The 25,214-nt window shown below is 35.0% G+C and overlaps 1 protein-coding gene across 1 annotated transcript in view; it reads right to left on the bottom strand.

The window, feature by feature from the left end:
- The window catches only part of KLHL4 (kelch like family member 4), a 53,361-nt gene that overhangs the window by 18,599 nt on the left and 9,548 nt on the right, over nucleotides 1–25,214 (bottom strand). The window contains exons 4-8 of the mRNA XM_040630221.1: nucleotides 24,906–25,118; nucleotides 22,046–22,232; nucleotides 9,980–10,204; nucleotides 7,966–8,128; nucleotides 5,793–6,005 (exon numbers count right to left, since the gene is read on the bottom strand). Coding sequence (XP_040486155.1) covers nucleotides 5,793–6,005; nucleotides 7,966–8,128; nucleotides 9,980–10,204; nucleotides 22,046–22,232; nucleotides 24,906–25,118 — 1,001 coding nt within the window. The remainder of the gene's footprint in view (nucleotides 1–5,792; nucleotides 6,006–7,965; nucleotides 8,129–9,979; nucleotides 10,205–22,045; nucleotides 22,233–24,905; nucleotides 25,119–25,214) is intronic.

Below are 25,214 nucleotides of genomic sequence, written 5' to 3' on the forward strand. Positions count from 1 at the left end.
CAAGAGACTCCCTTCATACCTAAAGACAGATATAAGTCACAGATACAAGTTTAAAGTGAAGGGATGGCTTATCAATCTTATTTATTCTTTCAAAGTTCTGTTGGTCTGCTCTACTGTGCTCCTGGTTTCTAATTTATTGATCTCTGCTCTCATCTTGATCAACTGTGTTCTCATGCGTGGGTTAGGCCTGTTCTTCTGTTCCAGCTCCAGCTTCTTGAGGTGAGGATATATAAACTGCATTGTAGATTTTTCTATTCTTTTGACTGAGGCTTGGGTGGCTATGTATTTTCCCTTAGGACCACCATTGCAGTGTCCCACAGGTTTTGGACTGATGTGTTTTCATTCTCGTTGGTCTCCATAAATTGTTTAAATTGATTTTTAATTTCCTGGTTTACCCAATCATTCTTGAGCAGGATTGTTCTTAGTTTTCAAGTGGTTGAGTTTCTTCCAAATTTTTCCTTTTGATTGAGTTCCAGTTTCAAAGAATTTTGGTCTGAAAATATGCAGGGAATAATCTCAGTCTTTTGGTATCCATGGAGACCTGTTTCATGACCCAGTTATATGGTCTATTCTGGAGAACGTTCCATGTGCATTCAAAAAGAATGAGTATTCTGTTGTTCTGGGGTGTAGTGTTCTGTATATATCTATGAGGTCCATCTGGTTCAGTATGTCATTCAAAGCTCTTGTTTCTTTGTTGATTTTCTGCTTAGGTGATCTGTCTATTGCTGAGAGCGGAGTGTTGAGGTCCCCTACGATTAACGTATTATTATCTATATGTCTCTTTATTCTGGTTAAGAGCTGGCTTGTGTATCTAGCTGCTGCCCTGTTGGGGGCATAGATATTTATAATTGTCATATCCACTTGTTGGATACATCCTTTAAGAATAATATAATGTCGGGGCGCCTGGGTGGCACAGCGGTTGGGCGTCTGCCTTCGGCTCGGGGCGTGGTCCCGGCATTGTGGGATCGAGCCCCACATCGGGCTCCTCCGCTGTGAGACTGCTTCTTCCTCTCCCATTCCCCCTGCTTGTGTTCCCTCTCTCGCTGGCTGTCTCTATCTCTGTCGGATGGATAAATGAAATCTTAAAAAAAAAAAAAGAATAATATAATGTCCTTCTGTATCTCTAACTACAGTCTTTAGGCTATAACTTATTTGACATCAGCCACAGCAACATTTTTCATGACACATATCCAAAGGCAAGAGAAACAAAAGAAAAAATGAACTTGTGGGACTTGATCAAGATAAAAATCTTCTGCACAGCCAAGGAAACAGTCAAAAAAACTAAGAGGCAGCCAACAGAATGGGAGAAGATATTTGCAAATGACACTACAGATAAAAAAAACTGGTATCCAAGAACTACAAAGAACTTCTCAAACTCAATACATGAGAAACAAATACTCAAATCAAAAAATGGGCAGCTGATATGAACAGACACTTCTCCAATGAAGACATACAAATGGCTAACAGACACATGAAAAAATTTTCAACATAATTAACCATCAGGGAAATTCAAATCAAAACCACATTGAGATACCACCTTACACCAGTTAGAATGGCAAAAATTGACAAGCCCGAAACAACAAATGTTGGAGAGGATGTGGAGAAAGGGGATCCCTCTTACACTGTTGGTGGGAATGCAAGTTGGTACAGCCACGTTGGAAAACAGTGTGGAGATCCCTCAAAAAGTTAAAAATTGAGCTACCCTATGATCCAGCAATTGCACTACAGGGTATTTACCCTAAAGATACAGATGTAGTGAAGAGAAGGGCCATATGCACCCCAATGTTCATAGCAGCATTGTCCACAATAGGTTAATCGTGGAAGGAGCCAAGATGCCTTTCAACAGATGACTGGATTAAGAAGATGTGATCCATATATACAATGGAATATTACTCAGCCATCAGAAAGAACGATTACACAACATTTGCAGCAACATGGATGGCACTGGAGGAGATAATGCTAAGTGAAATAAGTCATGCAGAGAAAGACAATTATCATATGGTTTCACTCATTTATGGAACATAAGAAATAGCAGGAAGATCGGTAGAAGAAGGAAGGGAAGAATGAAGGGGGGGGTAAAGCGAAGAGGGAATGAACCATGAGAGCCTATGGACTCTGGGAAACAAACTGAGGGCTTCAGAGGGGAGAGGGGTAGGTGACTGGGATAGGCCGGTGATGGGTATTAAGGAGGGCACGTATTGCATGGTGCACTGGGTGTTAGATGCAAATAATGAATCATGGAATATTACATCAAAAACGAAGTATATACTGTATTGTGACTAACATAACATAATAAAAAATTATTAAAAAAAAACACTGAACATATTAGGAAGAGAAAAAAACTACATCAACATAATAAAGGCCTTATATGGGAAACACAGGGCTAACATCATACTCTGTGGTGAAAGACTGAAGACTTTTCCTTTTAAGATAAGGAACAAGATAAGGATGACAATTTTACCACCTTTATTCAACATAGTACTAAAACTCCGAGTCAGAACAATTAGGCAAGAAAAAATATGTAGGGGCGCCTGGGTGACACAGCGGTTAAGTGGCTGCCTTCGGCTCAGGGCGTGATCCCAGCATTGTGGGATCGAGCCCCACATCAGGCTCCTCCGCTGGGAGCCTGCTTCTTCCTCTCCCACTCCCCCTGCTTGTGTTCCCTCTCTCGCTGGCTGTCTCTCTCTCTGTCAAATAAATAAATAAAATCTTTACAAAAAATATGTAAAATGCATCTGCAGTGGAAGGAAGAAACTAGACACCAATAAATAGAAAGATACCTCATGTTCCTGGATTAGAAGACTCAATACTTTTAAGTTGGCAATGTCATCCAAGTGATCTACAGATTCAGTGCAATCCCTAACAAAACACCAACAACATTTTTTGTGGTGATGAAATAATCCATTATAAATCCATATGAAATCTTTCCTTCTTTTTGCTTCTTTGTTTTGTTTCTTAAATTCAACATGAGTGAAATCATATGGTATTTGTCTTTCTCTGACTGACTTATTTCACTCAGCATAACACTCTATAGCTCCATCCATGTTACTGCAAATGGCAAGATGTCATTCTTTTTTATGGCTGAATAATATTCTATGGTACATGCATACTACATATTAATTATCCATTCATCTGGTGATGGACACTTGGACTACTTCCATAAATTGTTTATTGTAAATAATGCTACAATAAGCATTTGCATCTATTCTTTTTAAATTTTTTGGTATTATTTCAGGTAAATACCCAGTACTACAATTACTGGATGGTAAGGTAGTTATATTTTTAACTTTTAGAGGAACCTCCATACTGTCTTCCACAGTAGTGGCACCCATTTGCATTCCCACTGACAGTGCAAGAAGATTGCTTTTCCTCCACATGTTCTCCAGCACTTCTTTCTTGTATTGCTGCTTTTAGCCATTCAGACCAGGGTGATGTGATATCTCATTGTAGTTTTGACTCGCATTTCCCTGATGATGAGTAATGTTGAGCATCCTTTCATGTGTCTGTTGGCCATCTGAATGTTTTTGTTTCTGTTTTCTGAAAAAAATCTATTTGTGTGTTTTCTTTGGAGAGCTGTCTGTTCATGCCTTCTGCCAATTTTTTAAATTGGATCATTTGGGGGTGTTTTTGCTGTTGAATTGTATGAGTTTTTTTTATATATTTTGGATACTAACCTCTTATCAAATATGTTGTTTGCAAATATCTTCCTTCAGTAGGTTGCCTTGTAGTTTTTTTGATTGATTCCTTTGCTGTGCAGAAGATTTTTATTTTTATGTAGTCCCAATAGTTTATTTTTTCTTGTGTTTCCCTTGCTTCAGGAGACCTATCTACAAAAAAGTTGCTAGGGCTGATATCAGAGAAAATATTGCCTGTGCTCTTTTCTAGAATTTTTATGGTTTTATTCTAACATTTAGGTTTTTAAACCACTTTCAGTTTATTTTTGTGTATGGTATGAGAAAATGAGAGACTACGGACTCTGAGAAACAAACTGAGGGCTTCAGAGGGGAGGGGGTGTGGGAATGAGATAGGCTGGTGATGGGTAGTAAGGAGGGCACGTATTGCATGGTGCACTGGGTGTTATACACAACTAATGAATCACTGAACTTTACATCAAAAAAATAAATAAATAAAATAAAAAATTAAAAAAAAAAGAAAAAAAAAAAGAAAATGGTCCAGTTTCAATGTTATGCATGTTGCTGTCTAGTTCTCCTAACATCAGTTTTTGAAGAGATTGTCTTATTTCCATTGAATAGTCTTTCCTGCTTGTTGAGGATTAGTTGATGGTAGACTTGTGAGTTCATTTTTGGGTTCTCTGTACTGATGCATTGATCTATGAGTCTATTTTTGTACCAGCACCATACTTTTTTGATCACTATAACTCTGAAATATAACTTGAAGCCTGGAATTGTGATGCCTCCATCTTTGCTTTTCTTTTTCAAGATTGCTTTGGTTATTTGGGGTCTTTTGTGGTTCCATATGAATTTTACGAATTTGTTCTAGCTCTGTGAAAACATGTTGTTGGTATTTTGATAAGGATTGCATTAAATGTGTGGAGTGCTTTGGGTAGCATACACATTTTAACAATGTTTGTTCTTCCAATCTTTGGGCATGGTACGCCTTTCCATTTTTGGTGTCATCTTTAATTTCTTTCATCAGTATTTTATAGTTTTCAGAGAACAAGACTTCCACCTCTTTGGTTAATTTTTTTCCTAGATATTTTATTGCTTTGGTACAATTGTAAATGGGATTGTTTTCTTCTCTTTCTGCTCTTTGATTATTAATATATAGAAATACAACAGATTTTTGTACATTGATTTTGTATCCTGAGACTTTACTGAATTCATTTATTAGTTCTAGTGGTTTTTTGTGGAGTTTTAAGGGTTTTCTAGGTATAGTATCATGTTATCTTCAAATACTGAAAGTTTCACTTCTTCCTTGCTTATTTGGATGCCATTTATTTATTTATTTATTATTTAGTCCATTTGCTGTGGCTTAGACTTCCAGTACTATATGGAATAAAAGTGGTGAGAGTGGATATCCTTGTCTTGTTCCTGACCTTAGAGGAAAAACTCTCAGTTTTCCCCCATTGTGTGTAATGTTAGCTGCTGGTTTTTCATATATATGACTTTTATTATGTTGAAGTATGTTCCCTCTAATCTTCTTTTTGAGTTTTTTTTTTTGTCATGAATGGATGTTGTACTTCTTTCTGCATCAATTGAAATGATCATATGGTTTTAATATGATTAAACTTTAAAAAAAAACTACCACAGATCAATTTTCTCCTGTAAGAAACACTTTATTCAAACAAATGTTTCTCATTTAAAGAAGTTACCTTTGGAAAATTAAATACTTATGGCAATAGAGTTATTGTTCAAAATATAATTAGCATCTCTCCTTGGGAATTCTTTCTGTATAGTCTTCATCCTCTGGGGACTAATATAATTTTTGAACTAGTAACATCATATTGATTTGAGATGGTGAATTGGTTGAGTGATATAGTTTGGCATTAAATTTCTTTATTCTTGCATCCCTTTTATTTCATTATTTTATAGGGTGATTATCAAACAACAAAAGAACATTTAAATAATATATTTCTTATGATGCACCTAAAATACATTAGAAGGGTTTCTTCAAAATATTTTGAGCCTAGGAGTAAGTGTGCAATTTTACAAAAAAATTAATCCTCTGAAAGGATTAACATTTATTTGGAAGACAACTTTCTAGTAGCCTGAAAATCTTTCTCATTTCTGAAAAAAAATAAATACATGCATAAATAAATAGAAGCATTTTACCTTTCCACACAGCCAGAAAGCCTGGAGCAATGGCTAGAAGCAGGGGCATCATGACCCCCAGCAACATATAAGAATCCATTGTATGCTGCAACTCCTACACCACCACGTCTTTTGGACATTGAAGCACACAGACTCCACTTGTTAGTGTGTGGGTCAAAGTATTCCATTGATTTGAGGCAGGAACTTCCATCACGACCACCGATAGCATATAGTCTAGGAAAAAAGAACAGAAGTGTGTGTGTGTGCGTGTGTGTGTATAAAACGTTTTCAACTTGTGCATAGAATAAATGTGAAAATGCCTTGTATAAAGCATTTCAAGTTTGACTATATGTTCTACTCCCTTAGTAGTTTGTAGTGGATGGCCTGAATTTGTGAATGGATAGTTACCTAAAGGCATTTTTCAAGGTCTACTCTACTCCAAACCTCCCAGGCTACATCATTTTTGTGAAAGTTTGACACAATGGACTAAAACACCCCATAAGAGGGCGCCTGGGTGGCACAGAGGTTAAGCGTCTGCCTTCAGCTCAGGGCGTGATCCTGGCGTTATGGGATCGAGTCCCACATCGGGCTCCTCTGCTATGAGCCTGCTTCTTCCTCTCCCACTCCTCCTGCTTGTGTTTCCTCTCTCGTTGGCTGTCTCTATCTCTGTTGAATAAATAAATAAAATCTTTAAAAAAAAACACCCCATAAGAAATGAAGACAGAGAGAGAAAGGAGATATCAAAAACACTGGCAGTATTTGTCAGTTATACCTCAATAAACCTGGAAATTAAAATAGAAAAAGGGCAGTAGGATATTTCCAAAGACTAACTCCAGCAACCTTACAATTTTGGCTAGGTTTGGCTGCATAGCATTAAAATCCCTCTTATTTTTATGAACTGTTTCACTTAGTATTAAAAACATTTGTCATTAAGAAGACTAACTTAATAAACAGCTAAGGGGATAAGATAGAATCAACAAACCAGATTTTTTTCCTAAGAAGATATATTAGCTATCCCATTTCTTCCATAAATTTTAGAATGCCAATTCTTATGATAAGCAGCATTTTAAATCTAATTTAAATTTAATCCTGCATCAATAAAAAAATAAGGATTTACTAAACCATATGTTTATAACTGCCCTTCATGCTCAGTTGTGAATAATAGCAAGTCAGTAAAACAAAATGCAATTACTCAAATTTGATGATTCCACTCTGTTCTGTAATATGTAGGAGATTGTTCCCAAGTCACCTGATATTGAGATCAGGCCAAAGATAATCAGATTTAGGAATATTTCAAGCTCTACGACACTGTAAGCCTGGGTAGCCTCTTAAGAATAGACATTTACTACTTTGTGCACAAGGCACTATAACCATCTTTGTTGAAATTTCCCAGTTGTATGATGAAATACTGACGTTATATACAGTCAGTACAGACACACAAGGCTGTCTCCTGCCACTGATCAATTCTGGTGTCTGAGATTGTCATCATTAAAGTCCCTCCTATATGCTGGTCATTGTTTCCAAAGGCCCCTTGTCAGAAAGGGCATAATAAACTTGAAGAAGTAACAATTCAAAGATCTTAGCAACCTTTAATGTCATTGGGTTCTAATATATTACCTTGTTTTCTAGGCAAGTGATCAGGAAAGGGGAAAGATTCAGAAAGATAGGACTCAGTGTAATTATAGAGTTGGGAACCCTGAACACTCAGGACAGTGAAAGACAAAGAGCAAAAAGTCTTGCCCTATTACAAGACTAACCAGAATTTTAATAAGTGATGATGTAAAAAAAATGGTAACTTCTCGAAGGCACAATTGGAACTTCCTTGCCTATAAAAGTGCTTCTTAAATTTAATGTGCTCACAAGTCACTTGAGGATATTTTTAAAATGCCAATTCTGATTCAGAAAGTCTAGGGTGGGACTAAAATTCAGCATTTCTAAATAGATCTCAGGTAATGCTGATGCTACTTGTCCCAGGACTACACTTAAATAACAAGGCAATACAGAATATTTAATTAAATGTTCATTTTAGATGAGCATTTTCCATATAATGAAGGGAAAGTTCCAACAAAGGACTTTTATTACTGATTACTAGGATGTCCTGGTCATTGAGAATGCTTATTGATTGATGGATCAGATCACTGAAATGTACCACATGACCTGGGAGTAAAGAGCATTCATATTTGGATTTACTCACTTATTATTTAATGCAACAACACCAACTGTGCTTCTAGGAGTTGACATACTGGCCACGTAATTCCACTGACGTCCCTCAGGGTCCCACCTTTCTACGGTATTTAGATAACTCCATCCATCATGACCACCGACAGCATACATTGGCCCTTCAAGTGTGGCTACACCTAGGAGGTAAAAATAACATGAGGTCTCACCTAGGTATACCACAGATAATGGATTTTTTTTTCATTTTGCAAACAATTGGCTGCTTAAAAAATGTTTTTGTTTCTTAAATGATTTTGTGTATACATTATAATTTACTAATCTTGATATGAAACTAAACATGGTCTTTTAAACCTAGGAAAATTTCAGGCATAGTTACTGTATCATGGCAGGCTATCATTGTTGTAATACTGAAGTTAATGGAAGTAGTGGAACACATCATTTCTAGGGATGTAATAGAAAACAGAAACTATTTTTTCTGGCATAATTTCAACATCATTTTTTAAATGTAAGGGATAGATGAGACATATATACTGAATCTCAGATAATTCTTAGATTATTTGTAGGTTAGATAATTCGTAGGTTAACTGTAGTAGGTCTTTTTAACCCCTGTTTTCTATTATAGTGATAAAAAAATTCCCATGAGATAATCAAATAAATGGGGATTTTTGAGGTTTAGTTAGAAATTTGTTCCATTACATACTATGAATAGCCCTTATCTAACTGCTTCTCTGGGAATTCACATAATTGGTCTTTCCCCCCACCTTTCCCACCATCTCAGTTAGCATCTCAGTGGTATAACGTCATCACTTCCACCTTCTTAGTAATATCAATTAGATTTTTAAAAACCTGCTATGATTTCTCTGTAAGATATGTTTTCTAAGCAATGTCTAGCAATCACACTGACACAACTGAGCTGAATACTTATATAGTTTATCATTTGACACAGACACCTTTTTAGATAATTTGGGGAAAAAAACAATACCAGTCCCAAATCTGCCACTTTTTAGCTGTTTAAGTCAGTTCTTAAAATAATAAGGAAATTATTATGCTTTTTAAATAAACTTTAAGATATTGAAAATTTATGGAGTCTAGCATGAAGAAAGATGTACCCTGAACAAATATTCAGGAGAATCAAAGTTCCCAACTGTTTCAGAAGTCTCCACTTCATCTTTCTTTTTTTTTTTTAAAGATTTTATTTTATTTATTTGACAGAGAGAGAGACAACCAGTGAGAGAGGGAACACAAGCAGGGGGAGTGGGGGAGGAAGAAGCAGGCTTCCAGCAGAAGAGCCTGACGTGGGGCTCGATCCCAGAACTCCGGGATCATGCCCTGAGCCGAAGGCAGACACTTAACAATTGAGCCACCCAGGCGCCCCTCCACTTCATCTTTCTTAAACTTCTTAGGAATCTCTGGCTTAAGTGTAACTTAGAGTTGCTCTCAATCAAAGCAGTTTTTTTCTAAATATCCCTGCCTTGGACCTGTATCCCAAGGCTTTTGCTGAAATACAGATTGCCTCTTATGGGAAGGGAAAAAGTTCATCAAATTAAAAACACAATGTCTTTTCATCATCAAGTGCTTTTTGCTTTTTTTCCTAAGTTTAGTTTAGAAGAAAACTCCCTATTGAAGTTTAATGTTCCTCAATGATGTATTCCTCCCAAAACTTTTTATCCTTCCTAAAGTGGTACCCTTTTAAAATACATTTGAAGGGAGGCGGGATTAGCAAGTATGACATCTGAAGCAAGAAAAAAAAGTTTCACAAGCTTTTACTGTTTGATTCAGCTTTTCAGCATTTTGTAGACATTTTGACCAAGGGTTTGGCTAAATCCCAATAATGCACACTCCTGATCAGCACTGGGTGATGTATGGAATTGTTGAATCACTACATTGTATGCCTGAAACTAATATAATGCTGTATGTTAATTATATTGGAATTAAAATAAAACAAAATCTCAATAATGTGCAGCTGTATTTAATTTTTAAAAAGATCTAATGATACATTATTCAGAAACTATATAACATTAAGCTCTTACCTAAACCATGCCTATGTGTTGACATGGGAGGCATCACAGTCCAGATTTTGCCAACTGGATTAAAACATTCCACAGTATTCAAAGTTTTTAAACCATCTCTTCCTCCCACGACATAGAGCTTATTATCAATAACTGCAACTCCAAACTGAAGCCTACGGCCACTCATGGTGCCAATATGTAGCCAGCTGTTGGTTCTGAGATCATATTTTTCAATTGTAGTGGTACCTTTTAAAGGGATATAAAACAATGGAAAAATTGCTTGTATAAAAATTTTAGTTGGCATTATTCACATTATATTTATTTACCTATAATTTATAGCTTAGAATCAGTGATTGCAACTCAAATTAAAGTACCCGATGATTCTCTAACCTGGCTGACAAGGCAAAGGTAATATTTTGCTATTACTGGGTCCAAATGGAAGAGTCAGAATAAAACAGTTCATTTAATATATATGGTTTGCGCACTTGTAATGATTTCTTTTGCTAGACTATGCTACTAGTAGTACTAACACAGGTGTCAACATGATAATCTATAACATAAAATTACCTTGGAATCTATTACCAACTCTTTACACATCCATTATTATTTTAATTTCCTATGGTCATTCAATATATGAATTTGTTTTTTTTATTTTATTCAGTTGTGTGTGCGTTGATTTAAAACACAAGTGACTAAGGAAACAGGAATGAAAATTCCTTTTAAATGGGCCTTTGGTGTTGATTCATACAATTTTCCATGATGGTAAAATGAAGGATTATACTTAAAAATAGATTAGGATTATTTATAATTATTTATTATATTTAAGAACTTAATTCTGAGATATTACCTACTTTATGTGTTAATAAAAGTTCATTTTCTACTCAACTACTAAAATGCCAATTTCACTACCATAGTACACTGTCACTACTGCCATATCAAATTGTCACTACTTCATAATAAATTGATAATTTTTGTATTCATGTTCATCAGTAATATTGGCCTGCAGTTTTCTTTTTTAGTGGAGTCTTTATCTGGTTTTGGGATCAGGATAACGCTGGCCTCATACAATGAATTATAAAGTTTTCCTACCTTTTCTAATTTTTGGAATAGTTTGAGAAGAATAGGTATTAACTCTTCTTTAGATGTTTGGCAGAATTACCCCATGAAGCCATGCAGCCCTGGACTTCTGTTTACTGAGAGACTTTTGATTACTGATTTAATTTCTTTGCTGGTTATCAGTCTATTCAAGTTTTCTATTTCTTCCTATTTTGGTTTTGGTAGTTTATATGTTTCTAAGAATTTATCCATTTCTTCCAGGTTGTTCGATTTGTTGGCATATAAATTTTCATAATATTCTCTTATAATTGTTTGTATTTCTGTGGTGTTGGTTGTTATTTCTCCTCTCTCATTTGTGATTTTATTTATTTGGGTCCTTTCTCTTTTCTTTTTGGTAAGTCTGGCTAAAGGTTTATCAATTTTATTAGTTTTTTTTCCCAAAGAACTAGCTCCTGGTTTCACTGATCTGTTCTATTGTTTTCTTAGTTTTTGTATCATTTATTTCTGCTTCAATCTCCATTATTTCCTTCCTTCTGCTGGCTTATGTTTCATTTGTTGTTATTTTTCTAGCTCCTTTATTACATAATAAATTGTCATTTCTGTAAGCAATGTTTTTTTACCATCATTCACAATAGCTATGCTATTTTTTAGTAAAAGTTGATTTTGCACAAGGAAGTTTCTGACTAATAACCAAGGTGGGAAATAAAGATTTATTATTCACACATACAGTGTACTTCAGACAGCTTTGGGCAGATTTAGGGAATTTCATCACAAATGCATAGAGACAACCATAGAAATAAGCAAAACAAAGAAAAACAAAAAACAAAACTTTTCAGTTGTTATTCTGCTGGGTGATTTGTGGAGAAAATATAATTCATTAGTTATGACAAAAATATGTTTATATCTGAACTGTATCCACTGGCTAATTATAATGCTATGGTATGAGATCATACCAAGTCAAAATTTAAGCAAAGTATATTGTATCTGTGGCTGCTTCTGAAAGTTTTTCTTTGTATCTTAGATTAGTGAAGACTGTGTTTATTTTGATTCTGTAATTTTAGATCTTTTCTGATCAATAGATCACTGTAAGTATTTATGTCTCAAGAGTTTGGATTTTCACAATAAAAACTTGTGTATGTACAGATACTCATTATCCTTTCTCTTTAATCCCTCCATTTTTCACTGATAAGATGGATTTGGCTGAATGTTGATTTACAGATCAACAATTGCTTTATTGGCTACATTTAGTACTGAAAGGTCAAATAACACCACTTAGAAGAGTATCTTTCCTACACTAAATATCTCTGGATGATCCTGTTAAAACTGGAACATCTACAAGCTCACATCAACTTTCACTCTGTAAACCAGCCCATTTTTTTCTGAAAGTTTTCAGATCTTTTTACTCCCTCATTCCAATCTTCCCAAATCTGTCTTCCTAGCTACGTCTTCCTATTTTAACTTTTTATTTCAAACTCTTTTCATTAGTGGAATTTACCAGAAAGTGAATTTAGATTAGAAAATGAAGACTAGGCTGCTCTACTTACTAAAATTTTAGAAATATTAATAGTGAAGTAGTCAGGAAATTGTACAAAGCTACATTAAGAAATTGCACACAGACGATTTACACTGAAATAATGTAGAAGTCTGTTTTATGCCAAGTTAATTTTTTTTCTGGGCATTAGGTGAAATATAGAAGATTAATACATCTCTTATTTTAGTCTATGAACATATATAACTGGTAGTTCTATATCTTGAATTCTGAAGACTTCTTTAGCCCATTTACCTATCTCCAATATTGCTTCAACTAATCAAAATGTAAATCCCCTAGCTGGCTTACTATGTCAGCTCTATATTTGATAGGAAAACCTAAATTAGATTTTTTTTTTACCCATGTCTTTCCTTAGGACTCATTTTATGATGTTTCTGTGTATATAGATCTTCTTCCCTAAAACATTGCAAATATTGTTTCTCAATTCATCTCTAAGCTCCTATTCAACTCTCATTTATAATCTGGTCAAGAGGAAACAAAACCAACCTACCATTGTAGTATCATTGGGAACATGATAGTTCCTACAGCTGTGAGTATATCTGATCTGGTGATTATCTCCATCTATTTTTTAAATGATCTAAAAATAACTATATTAGCCTTTTTTTAAAAACGATTTTTATTTATTTATTTGACAGAGACAGACAGCCAGTGAGAGAGAACACAAGCAGGGGGAGTGGGAGAGGAAGAAGCAGGCTCCCAGCAGAGGAGCCTGATGTGGGGCTCGATCCCAGGACTCCGGGATCACGCTCTGAGCTGAAGGCACACGCTTAATGACTGTGCCACCCAGGCGCCCCTATATTAGCCTTTCATTTATTCCATGCCATACCGCCTCTCAGAATTCATTGTTTTTAGTAAATGAAAAGTTACTGCATACCTTTATGTACAAAAGCCCAAAGTTTATCATTTGACCATTTTTAAATTTTGACTCTGTGATTATACAAGTTTCTGATGATTCATTTATTATACACGGTAGGAGTTATAGTTAACCCCGGCCACTGTGTGATGCCTGTATTTAGCAACTAATTCCAAGTTAATTGTATGAGTCAAAAAGAAAATTAAGGACTGAAGAAGTACTGCATTTCTTAGACAACCAAAGGTGAACGTTCAGAAAATATCTTTAAAAAACAAAATAACACACTCTAAGAAAAAGCACGCATATTGAAATTATTTTATAGCTTTATGAAAGAATGGAAATGTAATACTGATTTATATAGGTAAATGTTACCCCTTTAATGTTTTGTTGTACTTAGGGATATTTTTCTTTCTTTTCTTTCTTGTCCCTAAGCGCTCAACTTGGTTTTTCAATAGATTCTAAGACCCTAAAAGAGAGAGGTCAGTTTTTGTCATTTTGCTCTTTCTTCTCAAATAGTGGCAGTATTGCAAAAGGAACATATAATTTTAGTAAGAATTCCACTTCCAGTCTTTCTAGATGCTTGTCCTTGGGTTGGCTATATAACCTGAAGAGTCTCAGTTTCCTCATCTGCAAAACTGCAATACTAGTGTGCATTAGTGTGAGGATTAGAAATTATGTTTGCAAAATGCCAATGAAGGATCAGGTACTCAAAAATAGTTGTTTTTTTTTTTTTACTATTATTGTAGTTGTCTGCAACTTCCCACAGGGCCTTTTATGTCTCCATACACTAGGTACCCATGAAGTCTCAAATGAAACTTAGTTCTTTCCATATGAAACTGTGGTAATAGAGTCAAGGGGATTATAGGTTCACATTTCAGTCATTCTTAAAAAAACTGATAAGGAACTGTAGATATCTATTACCATTTTTTGTAACACATTCATTTTGTAATATAACTTAAACAACAGGAATCTGAAAAATAACAAAAATAGGGAACAAAGAAACAAAAACAAACACAGTGTGTTCCATTTTTTCACCTTGCAGGTTAGGCTATGTTTTTTGTTTTTTGTTTTAATTAGAAACTAAGGATAACTATGCTTGCATTTTCTATTTCGTTCCCTTTAAATTTAAATATCAAACTAGACATCTTTTAAAATGCTGTTAATATTCATTCTATTCAACAAAATGCAATAAAATATCAAGTTACCAGACTTGCAATTAATTATAGGATCTCACTGTATTTGTTCTTTTCTAAAAGGCATTTGTTCTGTGAAGTTACTTTGCTACTTTATAAATAATTGCATTTGCAAGCTCCTGTTTTATAGGTTTATGATTAATTAGCATATTTCTTATACCACCTTTCAATTTCCAATTACACATATCAAAAGAAAGAATTGGTTTCCAGTGGCACAGAATTTGACTTTTGCATTATTTTCTACAAGGTATCAATAACATTTCTATGCATGATTTAGCACATTTTAAATAGATTGATTTTAATTTCTACACAGCCCATATCTTAATTACAAAATCCTTGCCTCATTGTCTTGGAAACGTGGGTCTACAGACTAAGAAATAAAGTCAAAAAAGGCAGAGATGTAGAAAAATAGATTCTCAGAAGGGTTCAGGGTAGACACGATGGCCTCAGAAAGTTGTCCCTATTCCCTTTGATAAAATTGTTATGTAAAATCATTACCTCATTCCAGGTTTAAGTTGCTGATCTTGCTATCATAGTTAACAGCATTCCAATTGATCTTAAGGTTTAACTCACTTCAACCTATGCACTCGTTTGCTGTCCTAAGTATTAAAACTAAACCACTTTCCTTGAGATTCTGCAGACCATTGACCTTGAGAAATGAAGGACCAGACTTTTCCACATTTGAAAACAGTTGCCACTGATGCCAACAAGTCTGTTCAAGGTCGCGTTGACATACAATTAATTACCTGAGCATCAGCTTCTCCTGCACTTAGCCCGCTATTTCCCACACCTCCCCATTAAAATTCTATGGCTTCATCTGGACTGGGAAGATGGTCTTTGGGACATCAGTCCACCATCTTCACTAGTTGCAGGCTTCCTGAATAAAGCAACCTTTCCTTTTCCACTATTATTTGTCTCTCAAGTATTGTTTTTCAAGTAGAAAGCAGCCAAACCTGAGTTAGGAAATAGTTCTCTGTCTGGTAAGAGACTTTGGTGAGCTAGCCAAGAGTTGTACTTCCAACTTGTTTAGCCCCCTTGGGATTCCTGCAATGAAGCAGTTGGCCAAGACAGTGCCAGGGCTTACCCATTCATTTCCCAAGCCAGAGGCTATGATAGTTAAAGCCATCTGCTTTTTGTTAGTCAACCCTAGGGTGGAGAATTTGAAGGATTTTCCCAAGCATTTGCCCAAACTCCTTTTGTTTCAGGGAGACTCCCTGTCTTCTCCAACATGGTGTGAACTGCCTACTTTTGCTTTTTGTTTGTGGAGAGAGAACATGCATCTGTTTATCTATTTGAGCTGAGATCTAGAATCAAGTCAGTCCACTGGCATGCATTCTCAGAGTCCTTTTTCTATGCTCTCTGAGCTTTTAGCCATTTGGACCTTTCTGGGCCAATTTGTGGTACCACTGGTAAGAGAAATGACTCAGAAGTTATTCCATACCAACCTCTCTTTGAAGGAGGGGAATCTGTTTGTCTCAGAAGTACTTTGTCTGTTTGTCTGATTGTCTGTTTTAGGAATCTGCATAGGAATGGGAGGATTTAGTTTTGTTCCATCTGAGAGCACACTGGAGTGAATTCTGTCTGATGGGCATACTTACAGTTATGATTCCATATCTTAAAAAATGGTATTTTATTGTAACACTTCTTGGCATATGTATGTTTTGAGCTTGAAAGAAAGAGGTCATTAAATGGATCTCTAAATTATTACACTATCTTGTAAATTGGAGTTGTTTTGTCAGAGATCAGATAAATGGGATGAAATTCCCTACATTTATATTACTTCAAAATAAAGATGCCCCACAGGAAGGGACCTAATTGATGGTCCAGAGAGGTAAGGAGGGCAAAAATCTAAGACATCCAACCTTCCTAATAATCAGAATAATATAGAAAAGGAGGAGGAATATAGGCAGACAGGAAATCCTAACTCCACCTGACCAAGCACAAACACCAGAACCAATGCCCAACCCACTACCTGCTTCTCCACCTTCACCAGAAAGCTGTAAAGCAAACAGAGAAAAAAACCTGCTTTTCAGGAGCAGGAGACAGGAAATGGAGATGGAGGAATGTTAGTCCAAACTTTAAATCTGCTCTGGCCTTCCAAGTGGCATCCCTCCTGCCTCTTTCTCTGCCTTACCCCTCCTTCTTTTCTTATACCACAATGGATGCCTTTCACTCAGTGGTTCCTATACCATCCTCAGTGCCTTTAGCACCATTGACTCCTGCTCCTCCTATCCTCACTGTTGAAGAGCAAAAAGCACCCCAAGCTGTTGGGCCACATCCTTATGAGGTTCAAATGGGAACAACTCTTAAATCAACATGAAGGGGCCCAAGGGCTCCCCTGGACTTAAATTGCCCACTTCAGATTTCCCCACAAGAGGCCCAGATAAAACTGACAGTGGGAAACAAATTAACTGACTTTTTAGTGGACAAGGGTGTAATATATTTTTTATTAAAGCTAATCAAGGTTGATGGTTTAATTAAAATAGACATGTCTTTTGGATTTATCATCATTGAATATAATAATGATAACTAGCTTTTATTCCACCTGAATGTAATAAATTCTTGTTGTAACTGTTGCAATTTGTCAACAAAAATTATTTAAAATAACGATTGATTTTACCTAATGAAGTTTACGTGGGTAATTGTTAAGAACAAGTAGGTTGAATAGATAAAAAAAGGTGTATAGATAAACTTTTAAATAGCTTCCAAAATTTTGGTAACCTGAAACTTTGAAGTTTTGCTAGGTTAAATAATAAATTGGGTTAAATTCACTGGATATCCAAGTCTTTACAAAATAAAATAAAATGTTAATGTTTTAACATTAATTACTAAATATAGGTTTATCTGATTTTGGCTTCTTATTACAGAAAAGTAAATATACTTGAGTCTGCTAATAAGCATGTCTTATGCTTTATTAAAAAGTTCTATGAAAACACATTTCTATAAAATATAAAATGTATTCATAAATTTGCTAATCTAAAAAATTCTGGTCTAATAAACCATTCACAATTGGTTACTACTTAGTTTCCAATGGAAAAAGGTTTCTAAGAGTTAAAATTCTGATACATGTATTTGAGACTGCTGGAAATGATAAGGAAAGTGACTCCATATATAGGAAAATAGGAGATATGTAAGAAAGGTATGAAGAATAAAAATACATTTTTGTTGAGGGAAAAAATAATTTTTCCTAAAATGAAACTGGCTATTTATAGAGAGGAAAGAGTTATGACAAAATTTGAATTAAAAAAGCAGTTGTAGAAAGTTTATGAAGGGGAATCTTTGTAAAAAAATATTTATGGTCAGGAATCACTAAGATTGGAATAAATGAATTTTAAAAGTACAGTAATATAAGATTGGAATTTGGTTTTTCTCTGGAAATTAACTTAACTTTGTTAAAAAGACAAAATTTTCTTTTCTTGTTGGTCTGTTATTGCTAAGAAATTATAAACAAAATATTTTATATTTATCTGCACAGAAAAACGAAGTTTCTATGTTTGTTTTTATTAAGTCTTTGATTACTAATCTTCTCAATATTAAAGGAGCTAAGTTTTGCTAACAACCAGGTAACCCTTTGTTTTTGCCTTTGGGATCTCTTATTGTCACCTTGGTTAAATAAATAAAATATTAAATTTTATAGTGATCTATGATCTTATATAGGTGTGTGGTTTAGAATCTTCTGAAGCTCTTAACAAACTTTCCAAAAATTCAAATTCTAAAGTCTTTTTTGATTTATTAGGCTTGTTTATTTGGTATGTTAAGTTCCATTAGAAGCATTGTCAAACAAATAATGATTAATTTTCTTAGGTTATACTATGTGGGTAAATGCCAGGATGGTTCTAAAAGTTATGTAAAATTCCTTAAGTTTTAATGTGTCTTAGCACAGTGTTATCACATGTAATTCTAATTATTAAAATGTGCATCACAGAAATAACTGCATTTCCTTGTCAACTACGTTATAATAAAATCTTAACAGACTTTTAAATATAACCATTTTTGAGTCTTTTGTCATTTGAAGTTATTCTGAATCTCTTGCAATACTCATTTCAGCTTCAAGGAGATTCATGAAAAGGCCTTTTGGCAGACGCAGGTCTGATACTTTAAAGATCATAAAACTAAACTAAGAATTTCCAGAACTAATGGAAAACCTGCATTCAAATAGAACAAGAATTAGTAACATGAGACTAAGTAATTTTAAAGGATTATATTTTTATAATTTTTATTTAAATTATTACTGCTTCTTTAATGTTTGCTCTTCCAAATTTAAGGAAACTTTTTCTCTTAAGATATCTATGACTTACAGAAATTTGGTAGAAATATTCTTTTGTAGAAACGCCTAGGTGGCTCAGTTGGTTAAGTGTCTGCCTTCAGCTCAGGTCATGATCCCAGGGTCCTGGGGTCCAGTCTCGCATGGGGTTCCTTGCTCAGCAGGGAGCCTACTTCTCCCTCTGCCTTCCCCTCCCCCTGCTTGTGCTTTTGTTCTTTCTCTCTCTCTTTCTGACAAATAAATAAATAAAAACTTTAAAAAATATTCTTTGGTAAACAAACTGAAATATTTATTTTTCTCCCTACTAATCCCTGAGGAATTTGGAAACTCTCAATGAATATTCTTTCTTTCATGGCAATTACCATTATTTGCATAAATTCAATGAAAATGAGTACTCTTTATAACAAGATACCATTGGAAACATTGGTTATTTTACCAAGGCTTTAAGTAGAATGTAATATTTAAGAAAGACATACATAGACTCAGATATAACCAGACAGCTTTAAGGAACTAAAGTTGACTGTATGGAACCAATAAAGCCCCTTGGAAATGTTGGCCTGGCACATTGCTTACAGAATTCCCACCAGCCTTATCAGGTGAGTAAAAAAATGTCAGTTCTTGGAAGGTGCAGGAACCTCAAGATATTTCAGGGACCTCAGGAAGAGAAGAATTCACCCAAATCTACAGGAATTGCAGGCAAATCTGATGGAAAGTATTTGACCTGGCTTCTGGCCTTGCGAGGCTATTGAAAGTCAAATCTAAAATTCATTGTAAAAACTTCTGGAAAGCAGGTTTTAAAACAATCTCTATGGTCAACCACTATTCTTGCTGTACTTATGTGAATAATTATGTAAAAATTAATTAAATTTATTAAAACTAAACTTATCTTACAAACCAGTCTTAATTTGGCTATCTTTGACAGGAGTGAAGATGACTTTAGAGAGAAAGATTATATTTCAATAAAACACCTTCATGGATGTTAGATTCTAGTTCTGATTAATTATCGTTGAGTGTTTGCTGTTTGCTCATAAAACTGGGCTGTAAATTCTTCTGGTTTCCTCCAATATCTGGCTATGACTCTCCAAAATAAGGTTGCCGATTTTCTCCTATTCTCTTGTCTTAAAATAAGAACTAACACTGCCCCTTTTCCTGAAGCCCTGCAAATTGAAACTAGACAACTCAAGAGAAACTTCAAATAAATTGCCACAATAGCTCATATATAGACAATCTTCATGCCTGTTGCTCTGTGAGCCACTCAAAAGAATCACTGGAGACATTTAAACTACAAACGATAAAAAGCCATCAGATTGCCAGTGCCTGCTCCCACTCCATCTGAGGATGCTTTGAGCCTGACATCTAAAAATTCTCTTGTTGGGAGTGCTTGCAACTCAGATATTGGGTTTATAATTTGCTCCAAGCATTAAACTTTGTGGTTTTGTTTTTGTTTTTGTTTGTTTGTTTGTTTGTATGTTTTCATAGACGGACATTGGGGAGGGTATGTGTTGTGGTGAGCACTGTGTATTGTGTAAGACTGATAAATCACAGACCTGTACCCCTGAAACAAATAATACATTATATGTTAATAATAAAAAAAGAAAGTACACCAACCTCAGTAATAGAATATATTGTATAGCTTATATACATTTGTATTGCTATACTTTCAATGTGTATAGCTGCTATTAAGATTATTCAGATAAAATTCATCTGAAGGTATTATGAAAAAAAAAGAAATGCCTCTTATTAATTACCCAACTGCTTGCTGAACAAGGTAGAGTCTATATAATAGTTAACACCACTTGCTGTACCTATATTAACTCGTCCTTGGAAATAAGAACCCAGAGAGACAAAATCAGGCAGCAAGCCACATGGCTGCAACAGACCCTTGCCCACAAGGCCCCATTTTTCCAGGGTGGCTGGGACTGGTTTACAAATCTAGTCTCTTTGATACTGAACTACTCTTTTGGTATCAGATAATTTTAGAGGGAATGATAAAATTGGGCTTAACTATACTGTTACTATTCCTTAGATTATACTTGGGAATAAAGCTGATGATGCCATGTAGTGCCAAACAATGTAGAAAAATGAGGTAAGAAACTACCTCTGATACCCCCTCCATGAGAACAAGGGACCAGAAGCTATGTCCCTCACCATGTCAAATCCTTCCATTCCAAAGCCCATAACGTGTTCTAATTCAGCTTGAAGCAGTTACAGGAGATGGACCGCTATGTATGTTCCATAGAAATGGAATGAAGGATTCACAGTGAGGATTTGAAACAGCACTTCAACTGGTGTTAAGGGTTAACTCACTTCAAGCTTATGCACTCCTTGTTTATTGACCTTAGTCCCTTGATTTATGATAGAATTAACCTACTTTCCTTGAGATTTTGCAGACCATTGGCTTTAAGGAATGACCAGACTATCCCAAAAGATAAGTCCTGACCACATTTGATAACAGCTGCCACTGATGCCAGCAAGTCTGTTCAAGGTCATGTTGACATATGATTAACTGCCTGAGGGCCGGCTTCTCCTGCACATAGCCCCCACCAGTTCCCAAACATTCTCCTTTAAAACCTTCTGATTTCATCAATACTGGGGAGATTGTCTTTGAGATATTTGTTGCCCAAGTTGCTGACTTTCTGAATAAAGCAGCCTTTCTTTTCCCACCATTACTTGTCTTTCAATTGATTTTCACATGGCAAGCTGCTGAACCTCAGTTTGGAACCAGTTTTCTATCCTGTAACATCAACACTTCAAGATACTTTGTAACTGGTCTTTGAACATCTAATAGGGACTTGACAGCAAGGCCCCTCTTCTATTTCTGTCAGAAAACAAATATGCCTTTTTTTAACACAAATTTGCTAAACCCTTCTATTTATGATAAACCTTAAGTAAGTTTTCCCTGAAAACATCTTATATTGCAAAGCAAATGCTCAAATTTAAAAATTGTTGCCATAAAATAAAAGTACCTATTAAGAGTTTAGCTAACATGAATTAAAAGATTATATCCCATAAGGTAAGAAAAATGCAAAATTACATAAAATATGCTATTTATTAAAATTAGCTTTAGATGCATAAAATTAGATATGCCTTTAATGCCACCTTCATAATTTGGGAGGTGTTGAGAATATATCTTTTTTTGAGTGATACTTTCTAAATTAATCATTTTTGTTACCTTTCATAGCATCCATGCCTCCCACAGCATAAAGTGCTCCCACAGTTGATTTTCTAGGCTTTGTCCGAGGACTTTGCATCATAGGTCTTCTCTCAGGTAAGAGATGGTACTTCATAGCTTCCATTAGGAGCTTCTGACACTCAAGATCACCAGTAAACATGGAACTGTTTTCAAGATCTACCAGTAACTGAAAAGTAATGATGCATGGTATATGAAGTAAATAACCCACCATTAAAAATAATATATTTTTGCTTATATAGCTTTGGAGAAAATGAGCTAATTCAAATGTAAAAGTGTTAGTATTTTAAGTTACTTAGTAACATATTTTTATATTCACTTATGATTTAAAATGACTAAAGATCTCATAGTAGTAGCTACTGATCTGTTCAGATTTATTTGGCATAGGTTTTTCGAATAGATTCACATATAATATCAAGAAGTGAAAGTGAAAAGGCACTTATAAAATGGGTTACTAAAAGCAGTCCAAGAGACTAGCTATGTCTACACAAAGCAATCATCTTCTGGTCTACTGCATGTAGCTAAATAAGCAGCCACCTTATTGGTGGATTTAGAGAAGTTGGTACAAACATGCCCAGTTTTAAAAAAGTAATATCACCCATAAAGAACTGCATTTTTATCATCAAATCACTTTTGTAAAGTATTCTTAAAGTAGATGCTTTTTATCTATGCATGTACATGTGTACATCAGTAAAACATATGTGTTAGTAGGTAGCCAAAACATCAGCAATAGTAGATGATCAATCCTTTCTAACCATCACCGCCTGGCAGACACTAAGACCCTTACTGAAAGGGATAAAAGCTAAGTAAATTATTTTTCCTGAGGTGAGCTGAGGAGAAGTGAAGTGCTTGCTTCAGAATTTTACCAATTGGTTCATTGGAGTTTTGGGTCTATAGCGTCATAGGACATTGAGAGAAATTGCAGTTTGGAGAGGAAATGCTGATTTCACCCTGTAAAACTTCCCTGAAGTTTCCTGTTCTGCAGTGCTTAACCCCAGCTTAGTTCTCATCCTACCTGTAATCGCTTATTGATCACTATTTTGACTTGGCTGGTGAGACCTCAGGCATTTCCTTAATGCATATGCTACTGAAAATAAGTTTGAAAACTGGGCTAAGTAACTTTTTCCAAAATATTCTTCAGGGATTTACCACCATTCTCTTCATACATTTCATTTCTAGAATATCTTTTTAAAGTCACTATTAAAATTGCTTTGGAAGGTCTATATTCTGTATGCTATTAACCACTACTACCATCATTAGGAAAAATTCACAACAGTCCACACTTTAGGCATAAGGCATACTCAAATGTGGGAAGCCAAAGACCATTGGTTGTGTGTTTGAGCTGGAAATTTCTCCTCATTCCAATAAAGTAAGACAAGTCCAAACTAAGCAGTTTGCTGAAAGAACATATCGACAAAACAGTATAAAGTTTAGGGCCTCTGATCCATTATACCAATGCATCTCAATTTTTTTTTGCATATCTAAGAATCATCTGGTGAACTTATTAAAATATGGATTCCTTGGCCTCACTCCCATAAATTGTTCCAGTAGGTCTGTGGTGGGGGCTTTGGAAACTGGATTTCTAGCAAGCTCTCAGGAAATGCTATGCTGCTAGCTCAGGGCCATTTTGAGTAGTGCTGCCTTAGAGAATCCAATAAATCATATAGGCCCTCTCATGAAAATAACACATGTAAGTGTACACATAGTCACACAAACATAAAATTTCCAGATTCTGAAACTTGGGTCTAAAATTACATGTATATTTTAATGTTTCTCTTTTTGATGTTACTATTGCCTTGCACTTTGAATACATTTGCTATACCCAAGAAGGCAGTCAGTGTTCTTTCATTGCATATAGATAAATTCTTAAGAGTAAATATGTAGCTCCATGGATTTATTTAACAGAGAAAAGTTTAAAAAAAGTAGAGAAATCATCAGTAAAGTAACATTCTATTTTTCAATATTAACATTTAATTAATAATTTGTTGAAAATTGATTAATTTTAATGTTTATGAAACTACTGATCCACTAAATCTAGATGAAGCACCTCCTTCTTATGTGGTTGATGTTTGATGATTTCACTCACAGGCTGTATAATATATGAAATGTGCATATATGCAATGTATTTATATATACACAATAAACAACCGATATCTACTATTGATCAATTTGCTGCAGAAAAGAAATTGTTATCACCAATGGTAGAAGTATATAGTGAGACTGCACTCTAACCTCACTAAACTTCACTTACTAAAATCCAGTATGAGGTAGGTCAATTGTAAATCATATCCAAGGGTGTTTGTTTTTAGAATTATTACTATAATCCTCCAGCATGTATGATGAGGATGTCATTATAATTATTCCATAGTGCATCTGAAGCTACTATAGTAGGATTTCAATCATAGCAGCTAATTAACCATGTTAGTAAGTATTAGCCAGACTAACTCCTTGCTAGAGTCTCCTTTGGGATGCTACTATACTGGTTATTAGCTTGCCTAGAAGGTGGGCAGGAAAAGAAAAAAAAAAGAGCCTAGTCATTTTCTCTGTTTCTTACAAGTGCTGTTTGATGAGGAAGAAACTGAAACTAAAGAATATGCTTTAGGAATTATCTGTAGATTTTTTTAGAGATTATCTGTACCTTTTTTTTTTTAAATACTTGTTCTCTCTCAGCATCATAAATAGTGCTAATTGAAGGCTGGATACGTCCTTCTGTGAGAAAATCTTATCCACTCCAGTTAACAGAAATCCTCTTAATAAAATAAAATTAGACAACAAAAAAAAGGAATGGATTAATGTCTAGTGGTAGTTTAGAACTCTATGTTACCTGGGTAAATTTCCATACCTGTGGTGGAAGTAATGGCAGTCTGATATAAGAAAGCAACATTGCTAGGTCTCGTTGCCTAGCTTGCACATCGTGCCCCACCCACTGCATTAGAGCGTGGAGAATTGTTTCTTCATCAGGCACATTAATGTCATCGCTGCACAGAAGTTTTGAAATTTCATTAGCTGGAAGCAGGAGGAATTCTTGGTTCTTTATTACCTCAATGAAGTGTTCCTAGAAAAGAAAGGTCTTCTACTGAAACTCCGTACTTTAGAAACGTCTTAACAAAATAAGCATATGAAAACACTTCACTTTGTTAAAATTCAGAAA

This window comes from Ursus maritimus (genome assembly GCF_017311325.1).
Source record: "Ursus maritimus isolate PB19 chromosome X unlocalized genomic scaffold, ASM1731132v1 scaffold_X1, whole genome shotgun sequence".
Taxonomy (NCBI): Eukaryota; Metazoa; Chordata; class Mammalia; order Carnivora; family Ursidae; genus Ursus; species Ursus maritimus.